At 46.2% G+C, this 14,095-nt stretch overlaps 2 protein-coding genes across 2 annotated transcripts in view; both read right to left on the bottom strand.

Moving 5' to 3' along the window:
• LOC142576387 (uncharacterized) lies at positions 1-4,134 on the bottom strand. Its single transcript, XM_075686502.1, has 4 exons — positions 3,983-4,134; positions 3,225-3,360; positions 2,678-3,161; positions 1-398 (listed from the first exon to the last, which is right to left on the bottom strand). Exons 1-4 carry the CDS (start codon positions 3,986-3,988, stop codon positions 92-94), a joined length of 933 nt encoding a protein of 310 aa, XP_075542617.1. The 5' UTR covers positions 3,989-4,134; the 3' UTR covers positions 1-91.
• Positions 4,135-6,773: 2,639 nt separating this feature from the next.
• LOC142576386 (rRNA methyltransferase 1, mitochondrial-like) overlaps positions 6,774-14,095 on the bottom strand; it is a 48,570-nt gene continuing 41,248 nt past the window's right edge. The window contains exons 9-10 of the mRNA XM_075686501.1: positions 11,176-11,292; positions 6,774-7,435 (exon numbers count right to left, since the gene is read on the bottom strand). Of these exons, the coding sequence (XP_075542616.1) occupies positions 7,395-7,435; positions 11,176-11,292 (158 nt within the window). The 3' untranslated portion in view covers positions 6,774-7,394. The remainder of the gene's footprint in view (positions 7,436-11,175; positions 11,293-14,095) is intronic.

Genomic DNA, 14,095 nt, shown 5'->3' with positions numbered 1-14,095 from the left:
GGGGGGGGGGAGTTGTGACGCGCGAGGGCCAGGGCAAGCTAGCCCAAGACCCGCGATGAGGAGCTAAAGTTCTCGGAGGCCAAGCATGGGATCAACAGTAGTTGACTGAACGGAGAAGATGTGGCGTGAGTGCGGGGAAGACAGCGGCGGGAGTGAGTGAGTGTGCGGGAGGAGAGGGGGAATGGGGCGACTCGTAGTGTGGTCTTGTGGTGTGCATGGTTGGCATGCGGAAATAAAGGACAAGTTCGGGACGAATGTTTGGCGTGTTATCGAGCATGACAATGTCTCGCTGACAAGGCCAGCCAACATGTTGGTGCAGCAACATAGTGAGGAGTTGCGTGAGCTCCACCACATCGGTGTTGTGGCGCAGGCCCTCAGCACGTCTTTCCAGCAAGGGGCTGCAAGGAAGGAATGATCGCGCAGGTGTTACAATTTCTTTTTTGTTGAGCGAGAGGCTATACAAACGAAAGGCTCAAGCGAGCAATGCAATGTTTATTTTCTCCTGGAATAGTGCTACCATGCCGAATTGTTTCTTTTTCATTCTATGTTTTTTTTTTGTGCTGTAACTCCAGCCAACTAACTGTTAGCTGAATAATGTAAAATGGCAGGTGCTTGTTGAGAGCTGGTGCGACCTTTTAATAAAAAAAAGAACAATGTCCTTGCGAGCTCATTGTATTTTATTTAAAAGGACATGTGAGACACACATGCATGGTAGAATTGATCTGCGTCTGTTTATTTCTTTTTGCGATCTCATGAGCATCGACAAATACGATGCAATAATTACACGTTTCTACGATACTTCTGAACATGTCACCTCCTCACTGAAAGCCACTGCTCTTCAATACAGCTTTCTGCAGGCTTCATATTCTGGTAACTGTGATATTTTTTGTTGACGTTCCTCATTCGTGGTCCTACTGCTTATTATGCAGCATGCTGATTTGTACCGTCATGCTTGTAATGCTGTTACAAGGATGTTACAAGCGTTACAAGTGATGTGCAATGCTAAGACATACGTTTTGTATGGCAATGTTTCAAACTAGTCAGACTGACTTGTCGCTTTTCCAGCCGAGACACGTGAAAAATCTCGTCTGAAATAGTACTTTTTGTTGAATGCAACTGGATGCATTGTGTTCGGCAATAATGATGGCCAGCTGAATGTGTACATGAATGAAACTGAAGTAGATACTGTATTTATTCGAGTCAGAGGGATCGCATTGTGCTCTAATGGGGTCATGTAGTGCGAGAAGCATGTTTGTTCAGTTTAAACGTTAGATTTACTGGAAGCCGTAACAAGAGAATAAAGTATTTGCACTGTTTTGCATTAATTCTCTTCTAATGTTCAAGGAAAACACTGGTGTATATACATAGGCAGCAGCTACACGAACTCTGCTGTTCATACCATACGATCACTGACTGAAGGAAACACCTCACAGAAGCCACAGCACCATACTAACTTGCTTTTAGCACACCTCTGTCCACTTACCATATTTACTCGCATAATGATCACACCGCTGAATTATGTCACCAAAATTCGTCTTTCCCGTGTAACGATGGCACTCTGAACTTGTCGCAGTGATATGTCATGTGCCAAGTCTAGCTAATGATGATCGCGCTTACTACCGTCGAATGCTACGCGAACGACTCTTGAAGACATACCAAGCAGTCTGCACATACCCAGCCTTCTTAAGCAGATGCCCCATTTCATTCCTTTTATCACTTTACGCACTTGCACGAAAAAAAAAAAGCTACAACCAAACTTGTCTCGGCTCTATTATTTGTAGGCTTCATAATGGCTTTGGTCAACAACATAAAGGGCGCCTTTCGATTCTTCTCATCTGCACTCGTGGGCACGCAACAAATGGCAAGCAACAACAATAGTGGCCACATTTACACTGATACGTTAGGAGTGTACCTTCTTAACGCCAACGCTTGTAATGCAGCTAAGATATTTGCCCACCCTTAGCGGAAACGTGCTGTATTAGGATAGCAGTGAAAACAAATGCCACAGTTTCCACAGCATGCCCGCCATGTGTTTCTATGTCACTGGCAGCTAAGCGCACCCATCTATGTTACTGTCCCCTCAAAGTGGACATGGCTATGTTAATGTCGCAAACTTGCCAATATTAACGATATTATTCATTACCGATACGGAAGAAACTGTTTCAATGTGCGTAATGTACTAACGAGAAGAAAAATAATCGCATTTGGCGAGTAGTTCGGCTTGCTCCGCCGGCCGCCATTCTTGCTTTGGTGTCCCGCACTGACAGCGGCAGCCGCCTGCTTGTCATCCGCAGCAAATGTGGTATGAAAAAAGAAAATGCTTATTTTCGTGGGAAATTTAACCTGCGTAATGATCGCACCCCTGAATTTGCGTCGGATTGTTTTTACAAAAAAATACTATCATTATGCGAGTAAATACATAATCATCATCATCATCATCATCATCAGCCTGGTTACGCCCACTGCAGGGCAAAGGCCTCTCCCATACTTCTCCAACAACCCCGGTCTAGTAAATACGGTATTATGCAGATGTGCGCTACTATGCAGCCTAGCATTTAAAACCTCATTTTTCTATGTTAATCACGTCTGATCCCACAGAAGTACTCGCTATTGATGCCTACTCTGGACGCCCCGCTAAATTGCACATTGCCAACAGTAGGTTATGCAAGGCAGCTACCTGAAGATTACTCCTGCGCTGCTGATGGAACTGAAGGAGGCGGTGGTACGACGTGGGTAGCATGCGCACTCCGTGGACCTCGTAACCACGTCGCTGCACTCCTGCCTACCCCTTAAACAAATGTCCTGTGGTGGTAGCAGCCGTCTCTCTTCAGGCAGCACACCCGGTACCCTGGGCACAGCTGCGGCAGGCGGCACATCCAGGCACATGTCGTCGCTCTTAAGCCGCGGTTCTCCTGCCTTCAAAGCAATGTTGTGGAGAGCAGCGCAAGCCCCAATGATTGTTGCTGCTCGATCGGGGCTGTAGAGCATCGTCCTGTAGCGCTGCAAGCAGCAGAACCTGCTCTTTAGTACCCCAGTGCATCTCTCCACAACATTGCGCATGGAAGCGTGCGCCCTGTTAAATCGGCCCTCGAGTGTATCGCCAGCAGGGTGTCCGGGCACTGACGTCAGCAGCCAAGGCTCCAAGGTATACTCAGAGTCTCCTGCATCGTAAAAAGATGACATGAGCTCTCTGTGTGCAAGACGTACATACTTCGATCCCTTACCTAGTAGATATTCACCAGGCTGCAGCTGTGATCCGAGACGGCTGCGCAGAGGGTTCTGCCGCCACACCCACAAGTCATGGCACCCCCCCGGGAAACGGGGATCGATCACCATGATACGCAGGTTTGCATCGCCCATCTATGGAATAAAAAAAATGGGTGCAAAGTGGTTTTACAAGATAGCGCGAAAGCATTTCTTTGTATGGGCCTCCCCAAAGGTAAATTAATGTGTGTATACTGAGAAAAAAAACTAAATTTTTTCTGAAAAGAAACTAGCTAACAGCCTAAAACCAAGGTTTCAGCTAGCACACCCCCTCATGAAGGCCCTGACAAACGCAAACCCGCTTGAATATGGGCTCCAAGTTATTTCTAGTTCATTACTTCATAGTTGTAAACCTTCTTGCCAGCCCTTCGAAGTATTGCAAAAGGTATTTTATTTCATCCCATGTACTACAACACCTCAAACACGCATAATCTAAGTATATGTACTCGCATCGCACATAAAGGTTTAAATACTTATTCTATGCTATCAAAGGCACAGGTGTTGCTAGAGATAACGCTCATTGAAACGGGAGCATTAAACCTCACTGAAGACACACATGGTCCGAAGCACCAACTGTATTTTCTCAAGTTATACTTGTATCAATAGTTTATGTTGGAATGGGCCTAGCAAAAAGAGAAAAAGAAAAAGAAAGACGTATACGATTGGCAAGTGAGAAGGCCGACCATGGATTGCAAAAAAATACTTCAATGATACTCACGACCATGGTATTGAGTGCATAATAACCCCTGGTGGGTCATGAAGCTCTCGGTGTCGCCTGGACTGAGGCCTTGTGGCTGCTGTATGACAATCAGTGTGCCGTCGACACTTCCAAGCACGCCGGGAATCTGCCTGTGTCGTGCGAACGCCGCCTTTGCCTTCACCTTGGTATCCGGGGTCCAGGGGAAGCTCATCCACTTCTCTCGGGTGCCGGCATCGATGATGGCCTCCGCGACCTCGTGAACGGTGTTGCTGACGGTTGACTGCACCATGCCTATCATTTCTTCGGAACTGACGCTCTGCTGGAAGCTCCCAGTAGCGAAAAAGCGCAATGCACACAATGCCTTCGTTTCTGTGGAAATGCTGCTGGCACGATGGCATCTAATAACAAGCCCCGTTTACATTTCCAAGCGCATTTGGGAAAGGCGATGCGACGCCGTTTACATGTAGCGCATTAACTCTCGCGAAAACACAGCACCACATGGTGCCGTATAAGGGAAGTGCAGCCAACTTCCGGTGTAACTGGTTTCCAGTAGTGGGCCGAGTGCACGTTGATGGCTGAGTGCCGACTGTATCGACTACCGAGAGCCTGACGCTTGTGCAAAATGCTTGAGAATGCAGCGAACCTATTTCTCCGCAGAGGAAACCACTGCTTTCCTTGCCATCATATCTGAATTAAATATTGGTGAGCTGTTAGATTCACGCTGCCAGAGAAAGCAAGTTCATTTCGCAAAGGTCCAAGAAGAAATGGCTCTAATTGGATATGTACGGACCTATGTATGTAAGGTGGAGACAGATCGTCTTCACCTTACATGCATAGGTCCGTACATATGCAATTGCCGTGGGGGAGGCCATTTTGCTTCGGGTGTTGCTGTCTCGCAGCTTCACCAGCACGGCAGTCCCGCAGCTACGTCCTTCCCATAATTCCTAATGCGAGAATCCTGCGTTTACAAGCTACGCGAGAGTCAACTCGCGTCCGTAAATCTACCCTCGCCTGGCACATTAATGCGATGCGCCTTCTTAGCGCATTACCGCTGTTTACATGAATGCAATGTGCTAGAAATGCGATGCGGTGTGACACTGTCGCATTCATGTAAACGCGGCTATAAGCTCTAGTTTGTCGCATAAAAAAAGCGCTGTCCGTTTCCAAAGACGAAAGTGACGCCGGAATTCTTCCTCTTCCATTTCCACAAACGCACCACACACTTCAAATCGTCACCTCTGTGCGAGCGCGCCCATGGCACAGGCGACGAAAATATTCAATGCAAAAGGGAGTACCATTTTCTCAACAATTGTGCCGCACTGGATGGAATTGGATACAAATGTACCATACCAAAGCAAAATTTCCTGTTCAGTAATCCAGTGGGTAAGCTCGGATCCAATCCGAGCCAACTTAATCGTCCGGTCTCTGTCCGCTCCTAACGGACAGACTTCGAGCCCGTTCTGCTCCTACAGACGAAACGTTTGAAGTCTGAATGATTGAGAGGAGCGTTTTGTCATTTTGACGTCATCAAAAACATGGTCACGCCCCGCTACTGAAGACATCCGCGCAGCATAGGCCAATCGCGCACTGCGAGAACGAACGTCGGCTTTTCAAATGTGTACAAGATAGCCCCCCAGGAATTGCAGATCAGGTCCACCATGGGTACCTGCTTCTGTTAGCGGTCCTACGAACTGTGTGGCACAGACATGGGGACCACATTCACCCCAACCTAGTATAGCCACCACCACCTGCAAACACTGTGCCTCTGTATCAGCCAGCTGAACAACAAGCAACAGAGCCTGTGGAGCCTGCAGGAGCTGCTGCTGTGCCAGAACAGCCACAAAGTCAGCCCCACAACAGAACTGAGCTGCCAGCAGCAGTCGTCCCATCAGGAGAAAGCCGTGTCGCACTGCGAAAAAGTGCCTGGACAAGACGCCCTGTGAACCGGTATTCTCCATGACAAGAACTAAAGGGGGAGGAATGTGACAATTGATAGGGTTGTGCTGCTAGCGCCGCCTACTGCTGCGTATCGTGAGTCTCGTACTTCATGGCAGCAAGTTCGGGGTGCGATCATTACGCAACGAAAAGAAACAAGGCACTCTTTAAATGGAAAAGTGGGGGGCGTGCTCATTATTCAAGTAAATACGGCAGTTCTTCAAGAGATACTAACATTGAAAGAAGTTCAACATCGCCACAAGATCACGTAAATGAACAAATGCAACTGGCTGGCGCATCTGCACAAATTTCCTTTAAGTTCGACAGCAGTGTACCTGCCAATAAATTTTAAGGTTGCCACTGGCTGTAATGACTCTTATAGACCAATTTTTTTACAAACCATATACCATATTTATTCGAATCTAGGCAGACAGTTTTCTTCAAGTACTAATCATATGCCAAACTCTAGGGTTGGCTTAGATTTGAGGATTTTAAGAAAATGGCCAATTTTTTTTATTGAAGTTGATAAATATGGTGCATAGCTAGCGCCATCTAGAAAGGCCAGTATCACAGCCGCTACTGGCCGTGCCAGCAGCCAAGTGAAGCACACAAACAGTCACCATTTTTAGCTGTGTCGTATCAACATGCAGCGCGGCGTTATCATAATGGCACCAAACAGGCGATGCCACTATGCTGACACTTTCAAACGAAAAGCTGTGCTGGCCGCAGAGGCATAGCCAAACATTCAAGTCGGGCGGCACTTCGGCATTGATGAGAAAAATGTTCGTCGTTGGAGGGGGCAATGGGAGACGCATTTTGTGTGTGCCGGCTGCAATGAGGAGATGACAGCAATAAGGAAGATAGAAACATAGAATGAGCTTGGCGTGTTCATATTCAGTAAATGTTCTCATTTTGTTAACACTGTCCTCGCTTTTTTGTTCAGCCTACATTTGAGGTAAGTTTTTTTTCCCCCTTTTTTTTCTGGATTCGGACTTTCAGGGGTCGACTCAGAATCAAGGCTGGCCTAGACCCCAGTAAATACGTTGATGACAATTTCTTTCAAACTCTGAATAAAAATATATATAAATAAAGACACTTTTCGAAGAGCAATTCCTTAACAGTCCCTGTTTAGCAAGAAGACCTAACGTTTCTGTCTCTTCTAACTATTTGAAACTACTCTAACTACAAAGCAGGCAACTCTCTGGGTCCCTAAATTTGCTATTTGCACAATTCCCACCATGTATGGAGAAAAACTGCACATGGCCCACTATTCTCACATCAACAGTGTAGCATGCAACACAAGTGTTGTTCTAGGACAGAGCAAAGACCAGGAGGCACGTTGTGCAAGACGCAGTAGTCAGTCCAGCTGGGTCCAGCCTTGCTGGCAAAGTCACCCGGGAAGGGGTGTGCACAGAACATCACCTGAACCTTGTCCAAGTGATGTCCCACAAACAAGAATATGTGATGGCTTCATTTGTTGTGTCTCGTGTTGACCTCACGATTGTTGAGCAAGGGAGAGGTGATGTAGAACTATCCCTGTGGGGAAGAAAAAAAGAAATTAATTCTGGAATTTTATGCACCAAGGCCAAGAATCATTATGAGGCACACCGTAGAAGGGGCTATGGATTAGTTTTGACCCCATGGGGTCGAAACGCAGTTCGACATGCAACTACAGTCGAACACGGCTATATCGAACTTGCAAAAAAAATGCCTATCAGTTTGATATAGGGCATAATTCGATATAAGCCTGCTAAAGAATTGGACGTTATAAATGCACATACCATTTATAAAATCACTTTATTGATGAAACTAGCTTAGTTTCGCATGAAATAGTCCTTTATTTTCTTCTGCTTGGGCAATTTTGCTGCCTGTGACGCACGCACTTCTCCACATTGTCTAAAGAGTCGGAGCAGCTGAGGCCGCAACCTTCCACATTCGCGCAGAAGCACCAGACTAGTGCGAGTGCACCAAACAATTCGGAGGATGTGGGCAAAGGACCATCGTCACTTTCCTCATTGTGCCCACTTTCACTTGTACGATGCTGGCAATGTAGTCTTCGTTTTCGGGCTCTCCCGTGGTCACGACACCATCATCTCCACTCACAAACTCGTCAACCATTGACTTCTCAACAGCTTCCAGAAATTCTGACAGCTCGCTCCAAACTTCGGCAACACTGGCAACGGCTTTGTCACACTCATCAGAATTTACAGTCATCACCGGGCACGCGGAAGCCGGCATGTTTGAAGCAATTTCAGATGAACCACTTGTACACGGCCGTGCGTACGCGTCGGGTGCCACGGGCACCGGGTCATCTCCCCCTTATTCTTCAAGATCGAGCTGAGAGTGCTCCTCGGAATCTTGCATGCTGTGGGGTCATCTGACTTCTCACCGCCTTCGATCCAATTTATGATTTCAACGCATATCATATTGACCGCAAATAAAGACGAGGACAGCGGAAGAGAACACACAAACACTAACTAGGCCAAACTGAAGTTCTTCTTATGATTTCAAGCTTCACGGCGAAAAGCAAATTTTGTCACTTCATCACAGCAACACTGCGGGAGAAGGCCCTCAATGTGCAACCACAATGAACCAGAAAAGCAGCAAGACAACTCGCACTTGCGCCATCTTGCACGATGAGGGCACAAGAGCATCTGATTGGCTGTCTCAGCAAGCGCTGCGGGCGGGCCAGGATAATTTTTTCAGGGGGGTGTCGACGGCTCGCCCGACGCAGCGCGGTCACGGTAGGGAGAGCAGTTGGATGGAGCTGCGACGCCGGGTTTCCCCACCGCCACAAGGGAAAGCCAACTTCTGGGGGCACTGGTTCGATTTAAGCGTAATTATTGCTATATATACTCATTGTAACTATACCATGTTCAGAAATTGTTTGATATACAGAATAATTTGATGTAAACGGGTTCGACATAGTCAGGTTCGACTGTAAACCTAATACCTAATCTCCAGATTGTCTTGTTCGACAGCATCTGCTAGAACAGCACTGTTTTGTCAGCATGGATATTTCCGATGAAGTCGAAAGTGGTCACAGTTTCATTAGGAGAAGCACACTTGCAGGGGCGCAGGGTTCTATATATTGAATGTGGCGATGAACGGGACTACAATAAACCCATAGGACAGCGCTATGCTTTTACAAGCCATTTCCAAAGAGATGTTACAACAGTTCGATATATGCAATATTTCGATACATCTGAGTTTGATACATCCGGGATCGACTCTACAGTCAACATCTGTTAATTCAATCCTGACGAGACTCAACTGATCAAATTATCTGGCATGTTGAATCAAACAAGATGCAGAAAAACACGTCATAACACGCTGCTGAATTTATTTGGCATAATTCAAACAAGCCCCCAAATCAAATGCATCCCTATTTCTATGTGTCCAAAGTAGAAAACTAACTTAGAGATAACATTAAAGCTACTAAACAGGTGGAAATCTAATGTGCACCCAATATTTCGGCACGAAAAATGGGCAACAGTGTTCCACAATGGCAGGCAGTTTTCTAAAGTCAGTTTTGCCGCATGTTAGTTTAAAGTCAGCTTCGCCATAGTATAGCTGTATTATGTGGCAACGCATACAAACACTGGAAACATGTTTTTTGGCACAATTTTCTCCGAAAAAAAGAAAATATGTGTGTTATAATCAGGTAAATACCATAATTAGACACTGCAAGCTACCAGTGTTGCTTGAAAATATTCCTAAGGGCAGGCTCAAAATTGACGTTTTGGACAAGAGGAGACGTTTGCTAAAAGCATTCAGTGTCTTTTGAGTTCTGCCAAGACTGACGCTGTCAGTAACGGGGTCACTGTTGGGGTCACCACAGGGGTCAGGTACGTGCATGCTGACTGGTCAAGTTGGAATTATCCAGCAAAGGACAATTTTAGGATCGAAGTAATGCAACTATGGGCCCATGGAAATGTATAGGCGGTGGCCAGGGCCTTCGGTCGGGATGAAATTAGTCGAAAAATTCACCGGAGTCAGATTAGCGGAAGGATATCTGTACAGTAAAACCTCGTTAATTAAGATTTAACAGGACCGAGAAACATGTCCGAATTAAATGAGTGTCGAATTATTGAGGGTATCAAGAAAGCAACAATAAAGAAACATTCAGTATGTCAACAAGTTTTTAGTTAGTGAATGAATCAGTCAATTCTGCTTCATATTTTGCACAAAAGCAGTGCGGAAGCTACGGTTCTCGTCATCTCGAGACTGATTGGCTCTCGCAGCGGCGAACGTCTCGGGACTTTCTTCGCAGTGAACCTGTGGGCATACCTTTATCTCAGAACCACTTATCACTACCGCGCATACATCCTGATAACTCTTTTTGCCAGTGAGCTAATCAACAGAGCATCCGCCCATCGCGGTGCAGCCGGTGCTCTTCATCCTCGACAGCTTTGCACTGATTAAAATGAAATTACTGTTTGCCCGAACTGTTACGGACAAAACCGTGGCCGCCAATGACGCAATCATGAATGGCAACCTTAGGATTCTGAAGGCACACGGCCGACACACACACCGAGTCAACACGAAACTACCGTTTGCTGTAAAAACTGCGGCCGCTATTGATGCAATCATGGATGGTGACTACGCAGCTTTGAAGGCACGCGACCAATGTGGTGTTATAAGTGGCGGTAAATGCAAGAAAAGGCTTTAAAGACACAAACATGAACGAGGCATTTCGGTGTTGCTGCAATTTGCATACAATTTCCGCTGATGACTATGGTGATATGAGCTCCGCCACTTCGTTTCGGCTGGACGCTAGCGATCTTTTCACTCTTTTGCGTCGCAAATTTGCAGCACTCCGCACTCGCCAAGCTCCAAGAGTTGTCCGAATTAACCGATGTGCGGCCAAATGCATCTGAATTAATGAGGATTTGATTGCATTAAATAATCCATCCACCTGCTGGGACCAGAGGACGAGCCTGAATTATCTGATTTCCAGAATTAATGAGGGTCCAATTAACGAGGTTTTACTGTATCGCTAAATCTTCTTTCCACGCCTTTCTTAACAAGTACACGAGAACGATTTAAAGTACATTACACAACAGCGACACATTGCCAGAATTCCCTAGACTTGTAATGACCTGTTCCCTAGGTCATTACTGCTTGGTACAGTAACAATTGACATTATTATTAGTGCAAACAAAGTAGACGTTCTAGCATCTCGGGCAGCTGTCAGTAGTCCCATTCTGGGCTAGATCACAGCTACGATGACGTCGGGTAATAGCAGAGACAAGAAACAACAAAAATAAACTTACCCGTTGCCACAGAGACATTCAGGCTGCCAATGGGGCTGTCCTCCTCTAAAGGGGCCACACAGAGGATGGAGTCACACAGGGCAGACAGCTCTTGCTGCACCCCTTCACCCTCGTTACCTGCATATCACGCAGGGGCAGAGAGAGGCGTTCAGTCCTGAACCAAATTTTGTAGAAGTTAAAAAATGCATTTGACATTAAATTACACTGTTTCAGAAATACTTTGTAGCAAAAACGTCCTTCAACGCAAATCAGAGATGGCCACCGCTTCCCTTTGCGGCGCTCCCAATCCTTCATCAATGCCTTGCCCTGCAAAGGCTACGGTGGAGCAGTGTTTCGCCTGCAATGCTCCACCTAACGAATGTCACCGTGGCGCACTGTTCCAAATTGATTTTTGGTGGTACCGTAGAAGCCACTACTTCCGATTTTGGCGCCCACGACGCGCCAAACTCGGAGGCTATCCCTCAGTTTACAGTTGAGTTCACGGTGCCTCGTCCCTTTACTGCGCTACAGCGTACTAGATGGCCACGCATGGCTATTCTGGCACCGAGTGACATGAGTAGTATGCTTGATTTCCCACTTATCTTTGCAACAATCACAATTTCCGAGTGTTGAATAAACTTCACCTGCATGTTCGCTCGTGCGAGTACGTCAGCAGCACACACATAAGCTAAGAAATGGACGCAGCAACCAGGACTCGCGTCGAAAGTATGCCCAACGTAACAAGCTTTGACGATGATGAGCACCTGCGCGAGCCGTGCAGATATCGCTGAGCGCAATGCATCGACACGACTGACAGCATCAAAATATTTGCATGTGTTGCGTTGCGCGGCGCCGTAAATCTTGGACGCCATGGCTGACCACACTTACTGCATACGGATGGCGCCCACAAATAAAAAATAAAGGCTTAAAAAGATACATTCGTTCTGAGCAAAAAACAAAAAACGTCACAGTTTCGCCAGAAAAGCAGAGCACAAATGGCAATAGCAAAGAGGCAACTACACAAAGTAAGGTTTTTAGTGTGATCAGTGTCACATGTGCTCCGGTAAACATGAACAGATCTCACTCGATGGGCACAAACACGCTGTCACAATGCGAACGAACACTTTGCACTGTGTCTCAGAAACTCGAGATGCACAGGAACCCAATACGCATCAAGGCACCAACCATCTCGGCTCAACCTTTTCACTTATCTCCAAGATACGGCATGTGAGGACAGGTCAGACAGGCGCGAGTTCCTGTCCTTAAACTCCCCGCCCCCCTAGCGCATGCTTGATCCCATTACCGCGCATTCACTTCCTCCTCATCTCCCTTGCACAGAAGTTCTCAGCTCTTGTGTTTCTTTGAGCGCTGCGAGCTGACATGCCCCCTGCAGCCTCTGCAAACAGTTCACCAACACGACAAATGGCACTCAAACTTTTCATGAGGAAGGACGCCTGAACAAATTTTTTGACTCCCCCAACAATTTTATAGCCTTTCTTTTTTTTTTTAATTTACTAGCCATACAGCATCCAAGTACAATAGAATCTCACTGATACAATCCTTATTTATACTTTTTGTGCGCAAACAAACAGGGACGAAGAATAGGGGCAATAGGGAATAGGGAATAGGGTTAAGGGAGCACTTGTCTAGCCTGAAAGGTCGCCCTAGTACGCATTTGGCAATGCATTGCCAAGAACATGGTTGCTCCCCTTGTGTTACTAGCACAGACATTTTGTACAGGCATAGGAATCAAACCGCTAGGGAAATCGTGGAAGCATACTGGATTGAAAAACAAAAAGAAAAATGCATCAGCCATCCTTCTGTTTCATTGTTAGATAAAGAAAATTCGCTTCTATCATCACATCTTTAACGCATGTTATTGTAAGTGGTTGTTTTTATGCACTTTGCTGTTTTTAGTATGACTGGGTGGCTTTTGTCCACGTCTTTTTTTTTTTTTATCGCAAGTGTTATATGTAATATTGACGTTGCTCTTTTGACTTGATCGCGCAGATCAGCGGGTATCATATGCGCTGTAGTCGTGCTCTGTTCTCTAGATCGCGCAGTTCTGTGGGTATTTAAGTAAGTAGTTCTTCAAAAATAAAACCAGTTGTTAGAAAGCGCTCGTCCTTGTGTTGCCCCTATTCTTCGTCCCTGTTTGTTTGCGCACAAAAAGTATAAATATGAATATGTTCCAACTAGGCCGACTCGCAGTTATGATACAATCCTGTTACATACGATTTCCTGGTACCAACGTTTGCTATCAAGAACACAAGAAATGATCCAATCTCTACGCTTTCTTTTTTTACCAGTCCATATGTTCATGTAAAACATTATATCTCGGCACCAACGCTTGGTACGTCACCAAACTGTGATCATATGACATGTTTTCCGGACGCAAGATCCCACGTAAACAAAAAATGTGCAAGGTGAAAGCAATCGAGCACAGCAGCCGCCTGCCGCATCAGCTTCCCCACTATACTCGCCAGCCCATCTCCGTGAAAATGCCGGCACACACTCAGTTTCTTATTACTCAGTACCGCACACTTTTACTAAGCAATAGCCCAAACAGGCCGCCATTCTCTGTTACAGGTGGTATGATGCGAGTGCCCCATTTTGCGGCGACGGCAGCCCGCGTCGCCCACCACCTCATTTTCGTTTCAGTCTCTCGTCGCAGTTTTAAAACACTATGCACTAGGAAAACGAAATCGGGCTGCCGAAGTGCAACCAGCACGACACGCATTGGCATCTCGTGCCATACCGATTCGCGCAACGCTTCACATTACGTAGACGTCAACTACAGTTGAGTTCGTCAAATTTTTTAGTTCCTTCGGATCGTACGTTTTCTCAGTTAGTATGTTTCTTATCCCTTTTTTTCCCCCAGAACGTATAAACGAGATTCTACTACACATGCTTGAAATGGAGAAAAATTCATAAGCTTCGT

Source organism: Dermacentor variabilis, chromosome 3, assembly GCF_050947875.1.
Source record: "Dermacentor variabilis isolate Ectoservices chromosome 3, ASM5094787v1, whole genome shotgun sequence".
Lineage (NCBI taxonomy): Eukaryota > Metazoa > Arthropoda > Arachnida > Ixodida > Ixodidae > Dermacentor > Dermacentor variabilis.
The sequence above is the reverse complement of the archived record's forward strand: the minus strand, read 5'-3'. Positions and strand labels throughout refer to the sequence as shown.